At 39.7% G+C, this 26,875-nt stretch overlaps 1 protein-coding gene across 4 annotated transcripts; it reads left to right on the forward strand.

Annotated features, from left to right (window-relative positions):
• The first annotated feature begins 338 nt into the window (after positions 1–338).
• LOC140365606 (transcriptional enhancer factor TEF-5-like) lies at positions 339–26,875 on the forward strand. Of its 4 annotated transcripts, none has more exons than XM_072452122.1 (16): positions 339–514; positions 820–944; positions 13,748–14,002; positions 20,387–20,451; positions 20,991–21,053; positions 21,169–21,231; positions 22,209–22,220; positions 22,896–23,012; positions 23,114–23,157; positions 23,237–23,290; positions 23,579–23,619; positions 23,694–23,833; positions 24,007–24,180; positions 24,310–24,453; positions 24,532–24,684; positions 25,035–26,875. In XM_072452122.1, exons 3-16 carry the CDS (start codon positions 13,879–13,881, stop codon positions 25,146–25,148), a joined length of 1,308 nt encoding a protein of 435 aa, XP_072308223.1. In that variant the 5' UTR covers positions 339–514; positions 820–944; positions 13,748–13,878; the 3' UTR covers positions 25,149–26,875. The 4 variants fall into 4 exon arrangements, with proteins under 4 accessions (XP_072308223.1, XP_072308224.1, XP_072308225.1 ...); XM_072452123.1 differs by having other exon boundaries at positions 23,697–23,833; XM_072452124.1 differs by lacking the exon at positions 23,237–23,290.

The following is a 26,875-nucleotide window of genomic DNA, read 5'->3' on the forward strand; positions in this document are numbered from 1 at the left end:
CCTCTATTGAGTCAAACCAAGACTGAGACTTGCACCATATACTTTTCACGTTTATGTGTCTTTGCGTATTGCATATTTTATTCTTATTTTTTCTCCCTAAAATAAGTTTTCTTTACTTTCTCATCATCACTGCCCAGTGCATCATCACATTGTGGTGACCCACCGGGACTCTGCGAGGTCCCAGTACAGATGCCGTGTCCGGTCCATGGTCCGGTGCTGGGCGGGTGCTGGTGGTGGGCGGGGCTGGTGTTCCTTGGTGGGCCCGCAGGCTCCGCCCCTCTGGCTGTTGATTGACGCGCACCAATGGCTCCTCCTCGGACGCTTGTTTCCCTCCCCCTCCGTTTTCCAGTGTAGTGCGTTGATTTCATACCAAAGTCATACTTCACATTCCACTTATACTGTCAAACCTCCGAGAAATATTAGGGAAAACAACAAGTCGCCAAATTATAACAAAGTAACTCAAATTTACCAGTAGCTCTCACTGGGTAAACTGAGGATAAAGGCACCATAAGAGGTAAGTTTTCAACTTATGTTCGCTCTTTGTGTTTACAGACTTTTCAGCGCAGTTTTTTCATGCCGCTTGTCTCCGTGAAGTTTTCAGATCATTGTCATTTTTTACATTTTTCCGCGGAGCTCCCTGCGTTGGGAGGGAAGAAAACATTTGGAGTTTGATAGTCTATAGTAAATGACATGGCAGTGTGCAGGGATCACTTTGACAAGCTCTGTGGGCTCTACATTAATCATCACTTTAGCGGTGGTGAAAAGGCTGTCTTTGTCAGACCAGAAATCTTCAACATGATGGTTTTGTTTCTCACACAGTTTTCATCTGGATCCTGCTCTTTTGGCCTCGTGACTCAGAGGAACAATCTGAAGTTATATCCACAAGAGCAACGAGAAAGTCAACAGCAATTTGGAGGAAAACAAAACTTCAGACTGTGCTCAAGGTAAGGACTACAACTTCAACAAGCTTTGGCTTTAGTAATGATCATGCTATTATCATATAAAATTTAAATATACTCTACTGTATTTATGTCTTTTAAATACTGCTATCTTTTATTTTTTAAAGAAAAACACTTACAAAGAGGGGGAACGGTTTTGCCAGTTGAATTAAAATAGTTTAACTTTTAACATTCAGTGTCATTAACTTGCAATCAAATTTCCATGCAACATATTCTGATCACATAATATGATATGTTACTATTTGTTTATTTACATTCCTCAATATAAAGAGTGGCATTTTTGTGTACTAAATACTATATATATATATATATATAGTATTTAGTATATATATATATATATATATATATATATATATATATATATATATATATATATATGTTTTATACAAATACTGTTAACTCTTGTTTGTCTCAAGGTTTTCCAATTGTATGTACAGTGATATACAATAGTTTACAACTCTTGTTTTAGAATGTAAACAGTTGTAGGCTTTATACCACTTAACTGTATCACATAGTTTTTCTCTCCATATTTGTGCTTTATGGATGCACGCTGCCCTGTGCTGTCACTGTGAAGACTCACTAAGCACATCATACGTAGGTGAGGATTTGTGACATAAGGATATGTGCTCTGGCTAATAGTACAATTAAATGTCAAGTCAACTTGAGTCAACACTTGCTCTAGTAGGTTTAGGGAAACCCTTTTTGATCAAGCCAATTGTTGAAGCACGTATTAGATCTTAAATACATGTGTGAATATCTCCAGCTCTGTTTGTGCTGTTGTATAATCTTTAGTAAATCGCAGTGATTGCGAGTCATCCGGTTTGACTCAGTAGAATGCAGTTAGTCTGGTTATTCACTGTAAGTAGAATAACCCGTTGACACTCAAGTCTGACCCTTTCAAAAACAGCTTCTCTTCAGTTTGTGTCAAAGTGAAATGAAAAGATTCAGGCGTTTTTTTCCCTGGTGCCATTATACACAGCTCAGCAGACAGCGATCCAGATGTTCAGCTCAACACGTATGGGGTGCACTTTTCTGCTGATGTTGTCAGGTCATTGGGCCTCTTTCTATATAAGCATGTGGAAATGATGTTCTGAAATCAAACAGCCACACAACACAACCAAATAACGTGCGCTTGGTAAATGAGACACGCCAAGACGCCTAATAATAGATTGTATGCTGATGGTTAAATCTGGAAAGGATTAGGCATTCTGCTGTTCCCCTGGTTTTTATGCCGCATGAAGGAACCGAGCGCACTAAAGACAATGTGCTTCGTTTTTCTTCAGCTTTATGCTCCATGATTTCGCAGCTGCTGTGGATTTGCTTGTGTGAGAGTTGAATGCAAGAGGAAAGTTTTACAACTTCATTCATGCCAGAGGTCAATTAGATTATTTGTGGTAATATCCCCTTAAAGTGGCCGTTTTTTCTCTCTTCCAGTCCCCAGCTGAGGTCCCTAAGGCCGCTCATCAGAGAACGAAAGAAAAAAGTATATATATAAATATGTATGTTGTAATTGTATTTTTTTCATAATTGTAATCGTTATCTGGACTGTACTGGCTCTAAAACATGTGCGGAAAGACCCTTTATAACAAAGACCGTGGCATTATTAAATCAAAATATGAAAAAAAAGATTTCAGATTTTCATCAGTAACACAGTTTAGTTGTAAATATTCTCTATCTAGAATCCTTCAGTCACCAGGTTGATATTCCAAAAGTCTCACTGTACGATAGAAATAATTGTTTGACTGGTCGACTAATCAAAAATGAATAAATAATTGCTTGAAAATGACTACTAAAGTCATTGTTTGTGACAGCCCTAGCAGTGTTACACTCTTTGACTCGTTCTTTAGTCGTAGATATGTTTTATAACGAGTGAAAATGTACAAAATGATTAAAATTACTCATTTAAAAAAGACCTCTGTCCCTGTTGATCTCTTGGCACAAACCCATTTGTAACAAAGCATTTATGTTCAAAATGTCAATCCACTTTCTTTCGTCCCCCCAACAATGTGTTCAAATCCTGCAGTACAAAATGAAGGCTGGGTTAGGGCTAGAGTAGGGTTCGTATTGCGGGTGCCTGAGTTCCAGGGTGCACAGGCGCTTTGCTTTGGGTGCAGGTCTGATGACTGTTTGCCACCGGAGGCTTCACCCGCTCGTGCTAAAGCCACAGAACAACTAATGAGCTTTGGCCCATTTGTGCACTCTTTGTTTTGGTTTCCTCCAAAAGTGCTCATCCAAATGGTGGACACTTGCCCCTCTGTTTACCCCATTCTGGACAAATACCACTCACATGTGCTTCCAAGGACACACGGGATCTTTGAGACAATCCCGCAACTCAGCAGAGAAGACTAAATGGCCAAGTGAATAATCTAGTCTAGGTCTACTATCTTAAATTATTACAAAAAGCCCTTCGAAATTGAGCTCTTCTATCTTTTTTTTCTTCGCGCCTCTGCTGCTCATTCACATCAGGGCTGCTCGATTTTAAGTAAAATAATCACCCTGTTTATTTGAAAAATAATCTAAATCACGATTATTCAAACATTTGTTATTATTTGCTCGGACAGAGGTTGGTGCATCAGTGCTCTTAAAAATGAATCGACCAAACAGATGAAATGAAAGTAGGACATATTTAGCACAAAAAGGCTGATATTATGAACATACTCCACAAGTAAGAAAAAAAGCTTAAACCTGCTCCAAGTTTTATGTGCAAATGGAGTGGACTTCAGAGTCAGTGTGAATAATAATTTTAACTTGATTATGTCATTTTTGTAGTCGTTGGATATGATAAACACAATGAATCAATTATTTCTGTAAAGTGCACACATGGCAGTTTTTATGTCGAAAGCGCCTCTTCTCACAGTCAGCGACATAACTTTGTGGACTCTTCAACCCTACAGTGTCTCTAGTGAGAATTGAACTGGCCACCCAGTGCCTCAACATTCAACATTTAGCGACTAGCTTAGGTATTGACTGAGCTTTGGTAATCATTTCTTTCCAAAATCGTGGAGCTGAGTCTTGGAAATGTCCCCTGCGTATATGAACAAATGGACCATATGAAATGACTGTATGTTGCACTTTCCTTTTACTTATAACTCCACCACTAAAGGCACAGTCTGTACAAATGGCCACTGTTACAATTTGCTTATTTTGTGTACTTTGTATATCAAACTATTCACTATGTCAAACCAGAGCTTTGTAATGGTTGAGTTGTGCTAAGGCCACTCTTTATCTGACTTCACTCCGACAGTGAGGTACAGCCTTAAATGTTTCCCCTTACCTCACTCATCGTGCACACTGTAATAATTCATCAGCCTGACATTCATGCTAAAACAGTGTACGTGTTTACATATGATCCAAACCATGCGTTTTTTTAAAAAGATAATCCTTTGGGCCTCCTGTTTAGACCCCTGAGGGGAGGAGCCTGGACACGAGAACAGTACTGCCTTTGTGCGACTTGTCCCCAAACGTTTCAGTTGTTCTTGCTGCAGCGACCAACTGTTACAAACGACATAAATGTGCTTTGGCGATGAGCAGAGGAGGCAAATGGCTGTGCGGGTGTGTGTGCCTGCTCCTACCTCCATTACAGATAACAGGACTGTAGCAGCGGGCCAGGCCGGTGCTTCGTGTGTGTGTGTGTCGCACCCAAGCTCCACTGACCCAAGGGCACCCATGTGAAACCCCTCTAATCCCAGCACTCACTCTGTTTTGGGTTGGGGGGATGATTCACTAACAGCCTGCGTTATTGTTTCAGTTTGTCCTAAATTTAGCTGCACACAGGTGTCAGCAGGGATTATAAGAATCTACTTTTATAATTAGCAGTACAGTTGAGGATAAGTATCTGATTATTGGGAAATCTAATGTGAAAGTTTGCATTATTGGGCCTTGGCTGGCAGAGCGATCAAAGACACGTATGTTTCTGTCTACCATGTGGCAAATAGGGCCTACTAATGCTGTTAGATTACAGTTATAGAAAAGCAAAGTGTCATTTTGTTCCTGTTTCTTAGAGTTCATATAGTCATTACCAAGAAAAATATATTTTTCATTTGAAATAATCTTTTTGTATACTTGATGCTTTTTAGGTTTACACAGGGTGTGCCAACATGAGTGGATAATGAATAATGAATGAAGACAGAAAGTATCTATTTCAGCAATGGATAGTCACAAACAAAATTGCACAATATTTATAAAGAAAAACAGTGAAAAGTGCAGCTAGAACCACAGACACTGGACTGAGGCAGAATTGCACTGACCAAATGAGCATTTTCAAGGTAAGGTAGATTTGTTTTACTCTTTTTGCTTCAAACAGCCCTTTTACCAAAAGGTCAACAATACAAGTGTACAGTAATTGTCAAGAAGGTCATAGGCACATAGACATTTTCTCTTTTTGAACTTGCATCACCTACTCCCCTTGTTATTTCTTTGATTTCCACATCTCTAAAAAAAAAAAATGTCCTCGCAAAACCCTTCCTATTACGCAAATCAAAGCCCCGAATTCCCTTTTCCATTTTATGTCCTCAGATGAGTTATTGGCGTGTTGCATTTTAGTGTGGAGTTATGCATATCCTGAAGGTTTCACAGATTATGGCTTCAAACCGCTCCCTTCGCCACAAAATGACCAATTCAGACACGAGAGGCTTCTCCGTTATGCTCCCTGGAAAATTTCCGATTAAAACGCTGATTCAGGCTGTACGAGAGGCTCCCTGGCGCTCTCCTCTCTGCTTTGTGTCAGTCTTTCCCTCCGCACTTGGATCACAGCTTTTCAATGCCTTTCAAAGCGTTAACAGTACCAGCTGCGCCGTGAGATAAAATAAAACAACGACCGGCACAGAAAGTCATTAAAACTAAAAACAAGCCTCTTTTTTAGCATTAACGCTAAAATGTCGCCTTTATGGGATATACATAATTTGCCATGTTTATTTCCCAACTCAATATAAAGTCACACAAACTCCTTTTTTTGTGTGAAAGCGTCGTAAGATTGTCAATTTTTGTCTGTCTCTCGTAGTTGGTTGCCGTGTTAGCTGCTGGCTGTCCTGCCCACCTCTCGCTCACTCTGGGCTCTGATTGTTTCCTGAGCGCTGTGCCAGATAGGAAGTAGGAGGAAGTTATTGGAGGAGCTGGGGAGAATTTATTAGGCCCAAACACAGACACTGAAAGAACAGGGGAGGCTTGGTCACTTTGAATTTTTTTTTTTTTGTGTAGGTTTTATAAGTGTGAGGACGGCAAACGTGTCGACTTTAAAGGGAGAGGAATGAAGACGCTGACGTTTGCAAAAACGCTGTCACAAAAAGTGTCACAATAAAAGCTCAGGCTTCACATTGCAATTGTTTGGATTACGATTGTGTTACCAATACTTAATCAGCCTTCAGTTTACTTCCTTCTATTTTACTTTTGCCCATAATTATTCAGCCAAACTTTGTGCCAGTGACGAGCCTAGATACAAAAAAAACAAAAACAGTTTGAACCAGAAAAAAAATCCACTGAGTCTTAAGAACATATGCCCATTTATGCAATTTGATCACTGGCAACATCCAATTGTGCAATATTTCCAGTCAAGCTGTTGAGCTGTGAATAGTGTTCAAGCATGCTAGTATTAAAAATAACTGAAGCAATGCAAATTAAGTGTTATAATTCTATTTTGAAATCAGGATAAATATGACATTTTAAACATATCCAGGAGCATTAACATTTGACCGAACATTTTAAATAATAACTGCTATTATTCACTTACACAAGAATCACATGCATTTTCGAACATGTTTGTTAAGGGCTAAACTACAGGGTTAACAAGTGTTTTCCGTAAAAAAAAACAGGCCATTTTGTTGTAATTTCTACGACCATAATAGTTGCAGCTTTTGTGATAGAATACTTGCATCAATTAAAATAGCGATTTTGATCCAATTGCAATTATATTTAAAGTTGTTCTCATCTTCCAACGTTTCTATTGGCTGGCAAAATGTTTAAAGATTCCTGCTTTATCTAAATAAACAAACATTACATGTACTCTCAGTTGAACGTGTGCACAGCAGATGAAGTCTTGTCCAGCTTTCCTGGCCTGAAACCTAAAATGTTTTCTTTATCTGTAATCTGACCTTAGAGAGCAGCTGCTCCTTCTGCCGCCAACTCCTGTTGTTTTGCCTGTCAAGTGTGTATTTGTGTGGCTGTTGGTGTGTGCGGCTCGGGTCGGGAGGGGGGTCTCTACACTCACTCTACATCTGTGTGCGCCCTTCAACCTTAACTACACTGTGTTGTCCTGGCTGCCAGTGTCACTTTTCCATCTGTTTGTGTGTCTGTAAAGCTGGATCGTTGAGGTGTGCGTAAGTCTTAGCCGAGCACGGGGTTCTTGGGCTGCCAGCGGGGGTCCGTTCTCTGCCAACAAGTGTCCCAACTCGAGCAGCACCTCAACAAAGGGTGCGTTTGAAAAGACGTGGACAAATCGCGTAGTGGGTGGGTTTGCAAACAGAACAGCCTTGCTTAATCTACAGTGAGGAGACAGATTTCAAGGAAGTCTGCTAACAATCTGCGGCAGCCTCTGAGTAAAAGGGACTGAATGAGAGAGAGAGAGAGAGAGAGAGAGAGATTTTTTAGGAGTGCAAGCTTCTTTATTGAAGAGGTTACTAATATTTGAATTTTTTCAATAGTAGTTTCAATTTTTCACGCATTGTTTGTATGTCCATTTTTTGATTTCTTTTCACAGTCAAAGAAACAGTTTACTTCTATTAAACAACAAATGTATCCACAAAAACCTCAAACTAGAATCATTTGTGCCAATTCTAAGCCTGGATAAATGTTGTAGGCACATTGAGCATGATCAGGAGCAAAACATAAGGCCAATCATAGATCCACTCTAGTTTTGTCACTTATTGAAACAAAAACATTTGACAATATGTCCTCCAGAATGAATTTCTAAATGTACCGATAGTTACATCATGGGTAAAATAATCCTTTGCCAAATCAGAAATGTTCCCAAAACTTAATTCAAACCACCTTTGCGCTTACACTAGTGTGTTTAACAGCAGACCCACAAGTAAATACTGAAAGAAAACAAACTTGGGCCTCCTCCATTTCCTGGTACAATAGCTTTATTTGTAACAAACGGCAATCTACCTTTGATATTTTTGGTGTCAGGTTGAAAATGTGCTGGTGCTAAGTCAATTAAGATTCTTTGTTTTTGTTCCACTAAAAATAATGATGTCACTGTATAACCTGTTTTATCAGAGGAAACAATTAAATTTTGTAACTAAGTGGAGGCGGATTTGTATTTGCACAGAGTAGAAGGAAAACTGCTCCAGGTTTTAGCTGTATAAAACTGAAAGAACAATTCCCCATGTTTAGTCCTGACTCTGGGCACCAGCAGGAGGCCGGTCCCTGAGGTCCTCAGAGTCCGAGATGGTTCATATGGCACTAACATATCCAAGATGTACTTTGGTGCTAGGCCATGGAGAAACTTGTACTTTAAAGTCTATTCTCTGAGCCACAGGAGCCAGTGCAGAGACCTGAGAACAGGACTAATGTGATCTTACTTCCTGGTTCTAGTCAGGACCCGAGCAGCAGCATTCTGGATGTACTGCAGCTGTTTTACAGCTAAATAACTGGTGATTTAGTTGCTCAAAGATACCCTGAAAAACCTGCATTCTTACTGTGAGCGGGATTGCCTCTCCATAGATCTGAACAAGTGTCACCTGACAAAGCATCGATGGCTACATAGTGCACCTTTAAATAAAAAATAAATGAAAACTGTATTTGGGGGTGATTATGTTCCCATCTGATGGTACAGACTGACATTTGGATTTCCGCTTTCTGAGTACAAATCCATCTGACACAGATGACCTCATGTGTGAACTAAGATAAATGCAGAAAATAGAACAGGAAATGAATGTGTTTAACGCACGAAAACCTGATTGTTTTCATGTTTATTGAAGATTTCCTTCATAGCTTGGACAGATTCCCTTCCCTTTCATCAGTGACCGGCCAAGTAAGAGTGACTCATCCATGTTACTGGAATACACTGGCTCATATCATAGCACGTTACAATGTAAACTCTAAACTGAAACTATGGTTTATTAACACAAGTCACCCTGGCGTGGGGACAAGGTACTGGTTATAGGGATTCTGGTGCATGAATGGTGTAGTTTGAATGAATTTGTGCAGCGCATTGCTTTGCCGTGTTATTTACATTCCTGCCGCACATTGGAATTCTGCTGTAGCATGTTGGTCCAATGGCCTGACTCCCAGAAAAGTGGAGAGAGGAGGTGTGTCCCTGTTTTTTGTGTCAATGTGAGAGTAGCATGCCATTCTGTCGGATGGATCCCATGTGATACGCACAGTCACACTCAGGGTTGGACTGTGTGTTTCTGTCAGGCCATTAAGAACTTTTCAAACTCGATTTAGGTGCCAGTCTGGATACTCAATACCACAATGATAATACTATACTAAATATCTATTCTGTTGTTTAATTTATTAAGAACCGGCAAATAATAATTGTTAGAAAGTTTGATGTCACTAACATTTTATATGGTGACATACCTAGTCGCAAGATGATTTTGGCAAATAACACAATAAACTAAACACAATTCAACCTGATCCTAATGGTTTCGGAACTTTGATTTTGCAGTGTGAATCCTGGGTCGGTTACTTTCAGGGTCCCGGCCTAAAAAGGGTGTGAACCCCTGTTATACTTGCATATAGATCAAGAGGAGACCATTCAAAAACTATTTAGTAAAGGTATCATGTGTTTTGTACAGTATTGATACTTGCACAATTGAGTTTTGATACTAGTTTTGTATCAATTGATATCTGTGTATCATATTTTTGACAACAATAGGCTAAGGTATTTTACATACTTCCAAGAATAAGCTTGGCATTCACATTTACACAATTTGTGTGTGTGTGTGTGTGTTTGTGTGTATGTTACAGTGATTTATCTACTTAAATTTAAGTTTTAATTACGACAACACCCAAACCACTTGAAAAACATAAATTAAACATGTTTTAAGCGTCTCATTTTGAATTCACTCTTGAGATGTATGTCCTATGTGACCCGTGTTCCTGTTTCTGATTACTATGATTATTAAAGTCTGGTGACTCCATTACTAAGCTCTATTGAAAATTGACTCCTCTGACAATGCGGCCCATTCAGCGGCTCAGCTTGTTCAATGCTGATGTTGCATTCCAGAAGGAACAATCCCACTGTTTTCCAAACCCCAAAGTGGACGCCTAAATTGGACAGCACCCTCCCCCAGTCTCCCCTCTGCCTCCCACACACACACCCCTGTGTCCTGTGCACTCTCCAGCCAACCCACCCACCAGCGCCCATCCCCTCCCCACCGCGATCCCCTGGTCCCTGTCCTTATTTGGGTAGAGCAGTTGGAGAGCGGCGTGCGGAGGTGGGGGTTAGTGAAGGGAGGCAGGAGGAGAAACAGAGCGCACTCACAGCCCTTTCTTAATAAGGACATGTCTGGAATTCAGGCCCCTCTATCGCCGGAGAGCTCTTTCTGCACAGCGCCGCACTCCGACATACTCTTGTTCTCTTGCTCTCTCTGGGGCCACAGTCGCATGTCGCACTCGTCTGTGTTTGGGCTTCCTCTTGGCCCTGGTCTGCCTCTATTTTCTCGGCTGTCATTGAAGATCAACAATATAGAGCGACCGCCATGTTCCTCCTGTGTGTGCCCCCAGGTCATAGGCCTCAGGCACCTGTCTGTCGAGCCATTCATGAAATGTTCAGGCCACAATGGGTTAACGTGGTCTGGCACACCCTGAGTTAACCCCTGATAGTTGAGCACAATTTAACTCTGTTGATTTGTGCTCAACTGTTGACTTTCTCAATATGGTAGCGACTCATAATACTTCTGAATGTTGGCAATGTTGGCTTCGAATCCGAATCAAAAGGACATTATTTTTGTTACAGACACGCAGCTGACCAGCAGAAGAATAGAGTTATCAAACTAAGAAACTAAAACGAAATCTTAGCTTCAATACAACAGATGTGTCCTTTTATTAGCTAAACCCCTAGTAAAACTGAATAAATGTACATTTCAAGCAACAAACTGAATATTGCATATGACATTTTTGGAATGTTTCCCATATATTAATTAATCATTAAACTATGGTTACAAGAATGTTGCTCAGAAATTCATTCAGAAATTCATTCAGAAATTTCTTTACTGTGAGCGTGTGCACCACTCCACTAGGGCTGGGAAATATGGTGTTAAAATTGTATCATGATCGCATTCCTATGACAATCTGCTTTTTTGATACATATGCCACATTTTGAGTCACTAGTTTTCTTTTGAATTCAGCTCTATGGTCAAACAAAGACATTCCCCCCCACACACACCTCCTAGTTTATGTTCTGAGAGAGCGACAGGTAGATTTACCCAATGCACAGACTTTTATAACCTCTTCAAGGCAATACACAGATTCTTATATTTAAGTTAATTACCGGTATTTTAAATCCAAATCTTGAACTGGCTCCAAGAAAATTATGATGTAATTTAACATTGTAACATTCCTCCTATTGGTCAGTCTCTGAGTGACAGATGGATATAACCAATCACAGTGAAGTCTGGACTCTCAGATGCAGAAGTTACCTTAAGGTATAAAGACACTACTGTAATGACATGAATCTGGAATGTTAAAGGTTTTCCATCGATTTGGTCGACAAATTACTATGATGAATAATTTTGTTGTAGTTATTTATTTTTACGTATGTTCCACAATGGAATCCATATCACAGTTCTATCCTGAGTGCCCTCATTTGAAGTATCTAGTTTAGTATTGATACAACAACAAGAACGACAACAACAGTTTTAGAACAGTCTTGGGCTTTATCAGAACTATCAGAAGAAAGTATGAACAAAAAGAAAAGAAAGTACCATTATTTTGTGTTGAAAATTGTGTCTTTTTTACCATTGTGATCGAGTATCAGACCTCTTCCTTGCTATCAAAATGGAGTTAGAAATGTTAGTATCGCGACAACACAAACTCTGAAGCACATAAGCCTAAGCATTACGCCTCTCCAGCTATGCTCCTGGTTAGCGCTGATTAGAAGTGCTGTGGTGTGGTGTGTGCAAAGGAAGACAGATGATGAGAGCCTGTTTTTAGTGTTGAGTTTTAGCACCGTAACCCTGACTCTCAGAGTCTACCATAAGCAGCACCCTTCAGGCTAAAATTAGCAGCTGGGCTTGTGAATATTTTCTCTTTTGGCTCCAGTGACCTCCATAAATTACAGGTTAAGAGTTGTGAGTGTGTGTGGTACAAGCAGGGGGACTTGGAGAGTTTATTAGTTATGTATGTACTGGTATGTATAATTTAACATAATGAAGATATTCTGATTAACAAACATTTAAAATGGATTTATCCTTTACTTAACTTCATATTAATTTCCTCACTGAAATTATTAGATTGATCTAGTGTTGTCACAGTACTAACGTTTCAAACTCTCTTATGATACAAAATATATACATGTACTATTTTGATACCACAAAAACATTCTTTTTTAATAATCAGCATAAGCGACAGTGATGTTAGTCCTCCAGAATAACATTTAATACTCTTTAATTTTACTAAATGTTCAGGCTACTTACAAAATACCCAAAGAACGGAGAATTATTTAAATCTAGTTGAGAGTCTAGTGTCATTATAGATCTAGTTGATAATATATCGTTGGAATCTGGATGTATATATTTTTTGTTGCTATATCTGCATATATTGATGTTAAATACATGCTCATGTAAAAACAAGTTATGACAATGTTCTGAGTGACCTTTCATTTCAAATCCAATCCAACACTAAGAAGGCAGCTTGAAAAACACTTAGGATCTTTGCCTGCAGTCAGCCATAAGCCGACCGCATTGGGACACAGTTCCCAGACCACAAGAATTCTTTGAGGGCAGCTGATTAGTGTGGTCTTTAAACTTAATTTTATGGAATATCTTGAACTCATTTAGTTGTTTCAAAGAAATTAAAAGGAGGAAATTATAGTAATAAGTGTATGGTTAGCATTGTTTATTCATACATTTAATGACTGCCATCAACTCAGTAGTGTCTGAAACAAACCCAAATAACATAAAACATTTGACCTTTAAGGCTACTTTTGTAAACTCTGTAAATATTCAACCCCAAAAATCCTCTCAATTCTTGCCCTATGTAGAAGAATAAGTCCTGAAAGACAACAAGTGTAGTTGAATTTAGATTTCTGCTGAATGCTGAAATGACTAATATAATTGATTGCCACTAAAACACATAAACTACAACCAATTTAATCGTCATAAATTACAGTTACACGCACTATGAAAAGACTTGCCACAATGTCTTGGAAAAACAAAGACAGTGCTGTAATTAAACTGGAATGGCACAACGATTCAACGTCCAAGATGGTGCCGCTGAAGGCTGCCTATGCATTTCGGTGCTCTTTGTTTTTGTCTGTTTTTGTTCGTTAACTGTGTGTCTTATGTATGTCTCTTACACCCGTGAAGAGCTCTTATCCATCGGATTTTTTATTGTTTTTCTTTTTAACTTAATATAGGTTGTTTTATTGTTCATTGTTATATGTGGCACAGAATCACCAAAGCAAGTTCCAATGTTTGTGAATTCTGTTCATTCAAAACCTGATTCAGATTCTGACAACTAAAAGGCTGTCTGTCAAGAGTTACACACTAGTAATTATAATGCTACTATAAATGATTAGTGATAGTGCATTCCTCACACGGTCCAAGTGAAGCCCTTCTTGGACCGTGTGGAGAATGCAATGGGGTTTAGACCGTATGCTAACAGTCCTGCATGTTTCTGTCCAGGTCTGCTCCAGGTGTTTTGATTGTGGGGCTCGGGGTCGGGCCCAGGGGGAGCCGTCACCATTGCGTCCAACGAGTGGAGTGCCAACGGCAGCCCTGAGGATGGGCTGGACGGGGACAATGACGACAAAACCATGGAGGGAGACGCAGAGGGAGTGTGGAGCCCCGACATCGAGCAGAGCTTCCAGGAGGCGCTGGCCATTTATCCTCCCTGTGGACGCAGAAAGATCATCCTGTCAGACGAGGGCAAGATGTATGGTGAGTGGCAACGTACACACACAAAAGAAAGAAAGAAAACATTTTATTGTGTCGTAGTAAATGAAGCAACAAGCCACAGATACTTGTGGTCAAAGGGAAACATCCCAATGATGTACTTTCATCTTAAAATATTCCATCCACACTTTGAATGGTTCTGATTGATGCATTATGAATATATTTTACACAAATGACCTCAGAACTATTGGAAAGCCATTACAAACCACTTTTTAGCATACAATACAAAGCCTGAAAATGAAAACCACTGCTCCGAGATTTGATGGCTCCATTACACAGAAAACCACTTAATATAAAAGTGTATAGTGAGATTCAACACGAGAGTGAGATTTGTGCTGTGTAGGAGACGAGTTAGTAAACAGATGTGCTCCAAAGAAGGAAATAGTGTTTAATCCAATTCAACAATAATTAGTTATTGTAGGTTGATTGTAGAAAAAGATTCAGTTGATTCAGTTATAGTCATTACATATTGTAGTTTGACAATGACTTGGTTTCATATTGAGTTAATCTGTAAAGTGCTTTGTTAAAGAAGACATATTGTGTTTTTGGAGGTATTTAGTATTAAACTATAACAGTCGTGGATCACAATTTTACATTTTGGTCTAAAACGGCTTGAAAATAGATTCCTGCTCAAAACTGGAGAACTGATAAACCCCAGGCTTTTCATAGTGGCATTTCAACATAACAAGCATCATATTTTAATGTATGTTTTAATGTATGTTTTAAAAAAAATGTTTTTTCATTGTTGGAATGTGACATTTAAAAAAATAAACAACATCTAGGACCTGGAGTCTGAATTCGTTGAACACTCAAGCTTCAAATTCAGGAGTACCATACTCAAACATGCACAAATCAATCAAAATATAATAATGTAATGTACTATAAACTAATGATGAGGAAATAAGGTCATAACAAAAGCTCATTAAAGGTAATTTTACATGATTAATGATCTGACAAACTGATTATTATTATTTTTAAGTGACATCCGTAAGCATGTCTTTAATAGAATAATGGAAAAACTGAACAATTCTTAAAGTGGTTGTGGATTTGAAACAGAAGTGTGTTTTCTTTGGCGCGCTGCTCTCTCTTTCATGTCTGGGCTTGTTGCGCAGGACGACCCAGGGGCAGGTTCTTCCAGTCGCCCTGCCGTGTCTCTCCAGGTTATGGCCGTCCTGAGCCCCGCGTCTCATGATTTACACCTGTCTGTTCACTTTGTTTTTCCCTCATGCTTTTATTACCTCCTCTCAAGCACTTAAGAGTCGCAGAACATGCTCGTTTGTAAGTTTTTTCGAATGCAATATCTCCCCACACCGGTCTAACTGGTCGAGTTTTGCCGGTTGTCATCAAAGTTTGTGCGGAGGTGTATAATTTTAACGACAATTAACGCAGCATGAGCGTAGACGCAAACATATTGTTCTATTGAAAATTGGAAGCATCCATATGGTTTAGGGGTTATGCTCGTTCCTGCAGCGCGTTCATTAAGTTGCAGGTGTTGAGCTCATGAGAAATGCCAGATGGATGCACGGGCTTTGGTCTACCTCCAAGTGTCGGAAATTGATCACATTTGTTTGTTGTTAGCCACATCTTCTCGTTAACTAAATCCATTGTTTAGTAAAAGTTGTGTTCTAGAGTGGAAATTGCTCACCAACAACAAACTCTGCGGTAAAGCCCTTTTTTCCTTTCATGTCTTCAACAAACCTCTACTTTTTGGTTTTGTAAAATTATGTTCTTTTCACCATTGTAACTCGACTCCCTTGAGCAATGCTTTGTAAGACTTTTCTGCCCTCTAATTATTGTCCGTCATGTCTCGAAAAGCTGAGTTTGATTCCAGCTACAGTCAAACCATAAAATCCATCACTCTCTGCCATCAGACTCTCACTCATGGTTTCTGTATGCCGTTCAGGATTATTACGGTTTAAAACGTGACGTCAAGCAAAAAATACCTCCGAAAACCAAGCCGCTGTAACGGTGTCTGTTATGACTCAGATTTATGCTCTTAAAGACAGTTATTTCACTGTATTACATTTACTTACATATAAATGTAGGAATGATGTACATTACTGTACAAAATATGTAAATTTGTTTTTAAAAATGCAATAATTATTATTTATTTTTTGTTGGAAAGCGTTTTAATGGCTACAGAAATGGGAAATGGAAATTATATTGCTCAATGTAAAAAAGCTTTTACCACTATGACTTATTCTTGTTGAACATTTTCTTTGCATTCTGTTTACTTTGCCTTTTCAGTCATCCCATTTGGCCGGGCAGTGTTGTGTCCAGGCCCACACATTTGTTATGTGAATGTCAACAAAGCAGCCGGCGGTGCACAAATCAGTCCCCTTAGCAACAAACCGTTGGACGCTCTTTAGAGACCCTTTTTCAAGCGGACTAAACACCCTCTCCTCTTACAAGAAGTCATCTGAGGCGCTGCTGCCGGAGCCAAGACATGCCAGAGAAGAAGGCCACTCACAAGGCCATTACCTCAGACATCTAAAAGCTGCCCTGACGTTATACTAGGGGAATGTTAACCATAGCACTCCATGTAATACTGTCTACCTTGCATTCTATAAATCCCAGCGCCCTCCAAAAGCAGGTCTCTAGTGCCAATACCAAAATCTCCTCCAGGAACGTTAGTGTGAGAAAAAAAAAAAAAAGATTATATATATATATATCTATATATACATTTCCCGCAAATATGTCTAGAGTTTTCAGTAGCTTTGCCAATGATTAATGTTGCAGCGGGGGTGACATAAAGTTCAAGTGTAAAACACCTGCTCTGAGCCTGTGTAAAGAAGTTGTTTGAGAGCACACAAAGATCGGATAAACTATTATACACAATCTTTCCAAGTCTAATCTTTGAGTGCACATACACTGTAGCGTCTTTTATTGTTTTAATCTTTCTGTCCATGGGCTTTGAGATATTTGACAAAGTGACTCCAAACTGAAACCCTCAAGAGCAAAAGCATTTTCTTCTTTTCTTTAATCAACCCTTATCATCACCCCAACATGACGACTACTGTGCTGATATCACCTCCTTCCTTATGCCACTATTTCTCTTGCATTATTGCTTCGGATGTCAATGGTGTCCAAGTCCAACCACATTTTTTATTATTTAACTAATTATTTTATGAATATTTTAAGGATGTATACTGGACAATAGCAAAAAGGAGAAGACATGAAGTGAGCTAGCTGAGGATTTGGGAGTGAATAATGAGTTTAATACAGCTTTTTACACATAAATACACTGTTTCCCTCTACTTTTCTCTTCAAAGACTTATTTTTTCAAGAACTCCTCTGCAGTTGTTGTCTTGTGAGTGCAGTTTTTGGTCAGATACATGGTCAGATCATAGAGATATTGAATAGTTTTTAGAGCTTTTGCAGCAACTAATTGATAGACATGTATTTAGACAACCACAACCCTAGAACACACGCTGGTTAGATTGTCAGTCGGCACTAAGGCCACTGCAAAGTCCAGGAAGAGCCCAGCGCACCTACCCACTGATCAAGAGCGACTGGGTCCATCGTTAAAGATACAAAAGCGGAGGTGTTGACGATAGAGTCGTCGTAAAAGATACATATGCTCAGCACAGACGTGTGCAGAGGCAGATAGCGCGTTGACGTCTAGGGACGGTCGAACATGGGAAAGAATCAGTCTAAAAGCGATGTGCCGTCCCGGAGACGCCTGTCATACTGGCAATATCAAATAGGTATGGGAAACAGTGTCTGGAGTGTCTGCCATTGTGGTCCAATAGAGTTGGTTTTCCATCTGGTGGATCACTAAGCACGGACAAAATGTATGACATTTTGATTTCTGTCATGTCTTTGTGATTTTAATGCATGTTTTTCTTCTTGTGTGGAGCACTTTTAATTGCCTTGTGTACAAATTGTGCGCTACAAATAAACTTGCCTTGCCTAGATGCCAAATATGTTGACAAATTTAGTATCGCTTTACCTTAAAGTATAGCTTAAGCTATTCTAAACGTACTTCTTCATATTTTCAACATTTAAAAGATAAGATACATTTGAATTATTATGGCCATTATTATTGCCAGTGTTAGTCATATAATTACTTGCTGGAGTGGAATGCCATAGATAGTAGCTGGCAGGTTTTCCACCATACTGCAGCTTCTGGGGCAGTTGTTTCAGAGGATTTATGAAAATGCGGACCATCTTGTTTGGCTTTGGGGCTGTGTTTTCTGGCCTTGGCAGGTGTGTTGGGGCTGGAGCATACACTTATCAGTCCTGCAGCTATCAATACTGGTTGTGCAGAAATGTGAAAGTATGTAAGTGCTAGAGGAAGGCTTCTGTCTGTTTGACCTTTGAGAAGCTGGTTATTAGAAGCAGGTCAAATGCATGTATAAAATGGGCAATGCGTGCCAAGGTATTGGAGAGGGCTGGAGTGGTATGTGTGATGACTGGGCAGGCCTGGTGCTTCCCTGTCAGCTCCCTCACTGAGATGTCAGGAATGTTTTCAGTCATGGCTGAGCAGAATGCTAGCAATTTAGGATTACCTCAATGTTATGAGAAGGCAGGGGGAGAAAATAGGGAGAAAGGGTTTGAGCATGATGAGAGGGGCAAAGAAACAGAGAGAGTAAGAGGAGATCACCTTGTTGCTCACTATCTAGTGTGGAAGTGGAAAATTCCAGCGACTGTGTAGTGAAAGAAAAAGATAGGCGTGTCATGTCAGAGGCAAGATTGAGAATGGCAGCCTGCAGCGATGCGAGTGGGCGTTGGGCAATCGCACTGAAATGAAAAGAGCTCATAAAGACCTTTGGAGTATTGAAGAAGCAGCAGCAGCAGCAGAGGCCAAGTCAGGCGGTAAATGTGGTATGAGTGTGTCTGCACCTGTCATACCCTGCTGTGTGCGCCCAACACTCAGTCACCACTGAGACTGCTGCAGCCGCGCTGACAACACCATACTCATGTACTTTCTGTTCAGGTTAAGAAAGCAGCACCCTGCCAAATGATAAACTAACAAAACTAGTCCTAGAGGATCATACAAAGTACAGATACAAGTGAATAGATGTCAACAAAAGCTGAGCACTATAATACATTCTCCTTTTTGCAGGTAAATACACAGAGAAGATTAGTTCTCAACTAATGTGACAGAACTAGTACAACTCCAGAAACACTGCTGCACTGGATAGGATACAATAATGACTTACACTGTGCTATCTGCTCTTTGGATGCTAAATTCCAATGAATTTGAGCTGAATGTGAGATTGTGGTGAAGATTTAGTCTGACAGATGAGCCAGGGTTGGCCTGGTATTGTCCTGGCTGGGATGGTCAGCAGCAGGTGCTGTCCGCTGTGAACAGGGTCACACTGTGGTGTTGTTTTGGGGTGAGGGCAGGTGGCAGTTGTTGGAAGAGACAGCCGTGGCTTTGTGCTTCCTCACAGACTTACAACATCAGCTGCCTTCTCTGCTCCAGCCGTATGTCTGTAACCCTCTCCTCCCATAGAAGAGCAGCACACATGGAGCTCTGGTGGTGCTCAGGCAAGGCCAATCAGACTGCCTAGCACAGATGTGACAGGCTCCGAGGAATGTGAGGAATGCGGAGGCGCTGGAGCGGGCGTGTTCATCCTTGGACCGGGGCAGAAGGGGAGGGCTCTGTGCAGTATCACACTGTTGTGCTGTGCTGGCTAACCATGGCTGCAGAGGAGCCTGAGAAGGCCTCAAGTTCTTTTATGGTAATTGCAGTAACCAGGTCCTTCTGACGGGCAAGTGTTGAAGAGTGTATGTAATAAGAAGTCTTGTGAGTTTTCCTGTCATTATGTGTCTGGATTCTTAGAACACTGTTTAAGCATTCTCCCTCTAGACACTGAATGGATTATGTAAACTGACTCCAGGCTCATCATTTTACCATTTATGTTTAGTTTTAGTTTCAGTTATTATTTCTAATGATACAGGTGCAGTGGTCCCTACTTTACAACCACACAAATCCCAACACAGATGCTGATCCATGATCATCCAGATATGATCCTGTATGTAGCCATGCTTTGCAGTGCTGGTGGACGAGAGGACATAAAGGGTCTATGAATAGAAGTGTGTTCTGTGCACAGCCTGTTTGTGCAGAATGTGGAGAGTAGATGTTATGTCATGAAAAGGTGCTTGTGTTTTCTGAGCGCTCTGTGTAATTAGGCATCAGGGTCATGTGAGCACAAAACACAGGCATGCCAAACAAGCCACAGTAAACTGTAAAAATATAGAATCATAGCTTCTTAAAGCCATTAAGTCATTGTCATTGAATGGAAAGGTATTTTTATGCCTGCCATTTGACTCACAACTGCAACAGAAGTGAAAACAAATAAAGTTCTGCAACTTTCTTTAGATTTATCTCCCCCATGTGGTTATTTTCTTCTGTTGCAGGTCGTAATGAATTGATTGCAAGGTACATTAAGCTGAGGACCGGCAAAACGCGCACAAGGAAACAGGTAAAGTCTCCTTAAATAATTAAAACTGCCCGGTTATTATTTGACAACAATAGAAATAATATACAACAATAGAAATGTATCCAACTGTATTACGTAAACTTTATGTTCAGCTGTACTGTGTGTAGAGTGTGTAGAAAATGTAATTTTGACAACTACTACTATTTTTTGATTACCAAGGATAAATCCCTCTTTACCATGTTAATAGTTAATTATGTCAGTTCAGTTTAATGTGTGCAGTTGAGAATGTATTTTTATTTGTAAATGTTAATTGTATTGGCTTCTAAGTTAACTTTAGCTGCAAGAGTGTCTGCTTATTTACTCACAAAAAATGCATTACTCTTAGGCCATAGTGCATTTTATTTAATTTATTTCATCGTATGAAATTACTATAAATAAATGATAATATAATACATAAAACATAAAAAATAGCATTCTACAGTTTTAACGTCCGTATGTTGCAAACACTCAGGTACATGCATGTCTGTGCATGCATGTAAGTGCATGTTGATTTGTGCTGAATCTGTTTCACACTCCTTCAGGTGTCTAGTCACATACAGGTGTTAGCGCGGAAGAAAGTTCGTGAATACCAAGCGGGTATAAAGGTAGGTGCAGCACCGGCCTGTGGCCGACACTGACAGGGCGTCTCTTTCCTCTTTGGTTACGGCTTCTCCTTCTCTGTCTCTTTCCTTCTTTCCCCTTGGCTATTCTTCTGTGCAGGTTTCTAGCCACTTGCAGGTTCTCGCCCGAAGAAAATCTCGCGAGATCCAGTCAAAGCTAAAGGTATGCGCTTCACTGTGGCCTCGGCGGGCTTGTTAAGGCTTGGCTTTGCACTAACCAATTCACAGATGATAATTTTACACTAAAATGCAAGGCAAATTGGGCAGAGGAGTGAATGCCAGCTATAAAAAAGCGGTGACAGTAGACTATTGCTTTTTGTGCAAATGTATAATGTATTGCTAATTTGTTCATCTTTAACACACACATTAATGCACGTATGCTACACTTGAGCACGATGTCTGAGTGCTTTATAATAGACGTGTCTGCTTGTCCCTGTCCCCAACTGCAACTTCAAAATGTTCACTTTAAAGTTTTTGCTTTGTAATAGTGTAGAGAGCTTGTGATGACGAGCACTCGCTGCGTGATGCTTCAGCTCACAACTGTCCTTTTAGCTAAACTGTACTTCCTGAAACTTCATTCTACTGAACTGTCCCTACTGTTAAAGTTGATATTTCATACATGTTCTTTTCTCTTCTCTCCTGTCTAAATCTCTGGTCTGACCAACCATGCTTTTTTCTATTTGCATCGTTACATCCAGTATTACAGATACTTTGCCATCTTTTATTCAATTAACCCTGTAATCTACACTAATCTCCAACCATGTTATTCTAATTGAATCATACTGATGATGGTACACGCTGCTTGAAGTGTTGTGGTGGGGCACAAAGCAAGACTTCAGTATTTAATCCAAATAAATGAGCAACTCTTATCTTTGTTCCTCTTGAAGGAACTTGCACAATCAATTTGCATAAAATGGAGAGAAGGCCAACTAAGAAGGCCACATTGCTGACATACATATAGTGAACACTAAATCTGTATAACTGTCATACTGCTGCTATTCTAGTTGTCATAATTATACAATTATACAATTGTCTATTGGACAATAAAAAAACAATTAACTTTTCTCATATCAAACACACAAAATATAATTATTTCTCCATGCCTGGCGTATTAATGGTGTCTCTCCTTTTTTGATATAGGCAATGAATTTGGTAAGTGCATTTGACTTGTATAATATGCTTCCCTCCTCTTTTTGGCAGCATAAGTGCACTGTCCCCGCTATGGCCCTCTGCTGGCATGGCTTTACCCTCTCCCCAAACACAAAAACAGCCTTGCTCTGAACGCTGCTGCCCGCCTTCCCCGTGGAGCATATACTGTACTTCCCTCACCATGAGCCTTCGTTTCGCTTGCTTTGCCCAAGGTGTTGATCTTTAATCAGGGGTCTCACTTCTGTCAGTCATTTCCCCTCACATCAAGACCACTCCTTTACCTGCTGAGATGCATTTAGGCTACAAATATAAGAATACAATAGGCTGTTTTGACGTTTGTTCTAATAATATTGAACAATTTATCCACGATGAATTGGTAAGCTTTGCACGGCTATTTCTTGATAAAACTTCAATGCTGGTATCTAAATGCAAAATCGACGTAACCCATGACAATAAAGACCAACCAATGAGAACTTAACTACCACACTACCTCAATCTGCTACATTTCACTATTGCTTGACTACTTTTTCAACTCTATTAACTTGTTCTTCCACATCTCCACCCTTTGGTATTTTACATTTATTCATTAATCAGCTAAATACAAATGCTGAACTAAGGTACAAGGATACAGTATAGTGCCATCTAGAGCCCGTATCTGACTCTTCTTCTAATTTGTAGGACCAGGCATCTAAAGACAAAGCCTTACAGAACATGGCTGCACTTTCGTCCGCACAGATTGTCTCACCAAGTATAGTGAAAACCTTACCGCCACTACAAACTGCCTCGTACCAACCAGTGAGGATTTTTTCTTTTTTTTATTAGAAACAATGTAAAGTTAAACTAAAACCAAATGGAGAGATGTCTGACTTTTTTGTCCATCTTCTTTTCCACGGCAGTTCTGGCGCGCCCCCATCCAAGGACAGCCTGGCCCATCTCAGGAGTAAGTAATCCTTTGCAGATCCTTGAATGCCAGGTGGGTGATGCAGTGTCTGTTTAACTGTCCACCTGTTCTGCACCAGGCTGGTTCTAGATCTTCCGGGAAGGACTCCTGGGTTTGGCCGCACCAGCCATGCGTAAGTTCCCCTAGCTCAGCTCTGATTGAGAGCACAAAGCAGCACTAACTAATGTACTATGCACTGTATGTTTTCTGCACTGATGTAAACCACTACTCAGAGATGATAGAAGTATTGCTTGGCATCACTGAAAAGCCAGAATGCAGGTGGACTTACGCCTTGCTGGTGCAGCATCACATGCTAACACTAACATAACATAATAACAGTTCATATTATTTATATACTTAAGTAAATCAGTTGATTGTAGAATAACTGCCATTGTCTCATTGAGTTTTTATTATCTTTCAGTATCAAACCTTTTGCACAGCCGCCCTACCCAACCCTACAAGGTCCAGTACAGTCCTTACTGAGTGTGGATCACTAAACCAAACACGCCTTTCTGATTGTGTTTGTGTCTTCACAGCAGGTTATGAGTCCTTAGCACCTCCCCCACCCCCGACTGCCACTGCAGTGCCAGTGTGGCAGGACAGGACCATCGCCTCCTCAAAGCTGCGCATGCTGGAGTACTCAGCCTTTATGGAAGTACAAAGAGACCCAGACAATGTGAGTTATACTGCTTTACAACTTTGCACTATTTCGTTTAGTACATAGCTGTTTTGACCTAGGTGTTACTTTGCTGCCATCTAGTGGATGCATTTGTTATTGCACATCTGAATTCAACTATAAGATTTCCTTCCCAGTTTTGAAAGTCTTTGTGCCACTTTTGTCCCTTACAGTATAGCAAACATCTGTTTGTCCATATTGGACAAACCAACCCCTCCTACAGCGACCCACTGTTAGAAGCTGTCGACATTCGGCAAATCTATGACAAGTTCCCTGAAAAGAAGGGCGGGCTCAAGGAGCTTTATGAAAAGGGCCCACAAAATGCCTTCTTCTTGGTGAAATTCTGGGTAGGTTTAGTTTATATCTTGTGCTTATTTAGTTACTGCTGTGTGTAATTGAACTATCCTCTATGGTTAGATCTTGCAGATACACTTAAATATACTGAGTATGTTTAAAATAATGTCTGTTCTATTCAGGCTGACTTGAATAGCAGTGGCATGCAAGATGGCCCTGGTTCTTTCTACGGTGTCAGCAGCCAGTACAGCAGCAATGAAAATATGACAATTACAGTTTCCACTAAAGTCTGCTCGTTTGGGAAGCAGGTTGTGGAGAAAGTAGAGGTAAGTCCAGTTTTCAAACTAAACCATCATTTTCACAATTGTCCTGGTTGTTTTAACTCATATTCTTCCATTACACAGACAGAATATGCACGAATGGAAGGTGGAAAATGTGTTTATAGGATCCATCGCTCTCCCATGTGCGAGTACATGATCAACTTTATCCACAAACTCAAACACTTGCCTGAAAAGTATATGATGAACAGTGTTCTTGAAAACTTCACTATCCTCCAGGTAACTTTATATACCAGTATGTATGTTGTTTTAGTTTGGATTTATTCTGTAACACAGGGAGTATTATTTACAAGGGAATTTACTGATCACATTACACATTACACACTGTGCTATTCTTAATATTACCAAACGTGTACAGTATTGTGTGTAGTTGTGTGTAGTACTCTGTCCACAGAAGTGTAAAATGTGATTACATATGTTCACTGCACAGTAACTTCAGTAACTTTCATGAGGCAGTAACTAAGTTCTTTTTTTTTTTTTAAAGCAACTGCTAAAATATAAATAGTAACTTTTTAAAAATAAATTCCTCAGTACTGGTCGTAATTATTTTGCACATTTTTCACTTTCAGGTGGTGACAAATCGAGACACTCAGGAGACATTGCTCTGCATAGCTTTTGTTTTTGAGGTTTCTACGAGTGAACACGGAGCTCAGTATCACGTCTACAGACTTGTCAAAGACTGAGGGCAAATTTTGCCTGAGATAGCGTGGCACAACATCCCTTGGATTTGTAAAATTATCACATGGACTCATGCAATAAATACAAAAAAAGTGAATATTGGCAAAATGACAAGCAAGTTATTTAAGAACTACTAGTATTCTCAGTGTTTCCACCTTTGCTTTATACGGCATTAAATGCTTAAAATGTTTGACCGCAGGAAGTTGCAGAATTGGAAGAAATAATAGACATGTTAATTATGTAAGATGAGTGAGTGTGGAAGTGGAAAACGAGAGCCAAGTTGTTGCAGTAAGTTATGAAAGAATGTGCCCTTTTCTCCAAAGATTTGATCACCGGCTACTTTGGATTGCCTTTTTACTACCTCTTATTTTATAAATTAACAAAAACATTTTTATGTCAAAATTTAATTGGAAATACTCCCATTGCTTTGGGAGTGCAGAGGGATTACTAATTTTCAATTGTAGCCTGTTTTTAAAAGGTAGACTTTATTTTTTTTTACTCTGTAGAGGGCGTGTATTATGTAATGTATTAATTTGAAACTGCTTTTCTATGTTTATAACACACTTTCATAAATTTCAGGTCTTACAAGCATCTATCTATTACTGACTTTTGACAGTTGGGATGTCTTGTACTCTTGCCACCCTGACATAATGCCAAGATCTTGCAGTCTTGTAAGGTCTTCTGTTTTCTCTGTTTTGAAGACGTGCTTGGCGGCACTTAAGAAATCTACAAAAGGGGTGAAGCAACAGCAGGGCTTATTTTTGCCCTGAGATATGTAGCCTTACTGAAGCAGATTAATGTTCATACTGTGAGCCAGCCAACGCTAAAGGAATATGTTACATAGGAGTACTTCTGGGGACTTGTGTTGTTATTGTGTTCATGTAACTCAGCACAGAGACCATGGTTAAAACTGCCAGCACAAAGTCAGTGTTTCTTTTGTTTAAAAAAGAACTTTGAAGCTGTGAAGTTGGCTTATTTGCTTCACTCCTCTGTGTGATATTTAATTATGGTACACTAAATAAAACACTTTTTTTTACATATTTATGTCTATTTTTATTGAGACAGTCTTGAAATGAAATCAAGCTAAGACATGTTAAACTAGAGCTGTTGTCTCTGTGCTGTGGAGTATGACCATTGTTTGTTATTTATAGGTTTGGAAATTGGAAAGTGGGGGTGGATCATTTCCATCGGGGAAGTAAAGCAGGACTCGCAGTAAGACTTCCGATGGAGCTTGCTGGACGCATATCTGTACTGTATGCGATTCACTGGACATTGTCGCTAAATACACTATACGCTAAAGGTATTATATTTGAAAGAAATGGTTGCACCTTGTGATTGTCATATTTCACAAACGAGATACAATAACACTCCCCTGCAGGTTATCCTCATTTATCTTTTATACAGACATTTTTGCCATTACTACCATTGTTTTTTGACATCTATGGACTTTCAGTGTTCGCCATATGCTTCACTGAAAACATGATTGTGATAATTAATGAGGTATCTAATGTATTATATTCTGAATGGTGTGGGCGTTTCTCTTTTATTTTTTTGTTTGTTTTGATTAATGTGGTTTACTAGCCTATTGTCTTTGTTACCATTGTTGCGTTGCAATTTTATACTTTGTTTGTATCAAAGTAGAGGTTGGACTATGTAATCAATCAAATGTATCTAACAATAAAAGACGCATGGTGCCTTTGGGTCCCTATCCTCAGACAACTCAATAAATGTC

Source organism: Eucyclogobius newberryi, unplaced genomic scaffold (assembly GCF_026437365.1).
Source record: "Eucyclogobius newberryi isolate DKJ021-1_F unplaced genomic scaffold, fEucNew1.0.hap1 SCAF_19, whole genome shotgun sequence".
Taxonomy (NCBI): domain Eukaryota; kingdom Metazoa; phylum Chordata; class Actinopteri; order Gobiiformes; family Gobiidae; genus Eucyclogobius; species Eucyclogobius newberryi.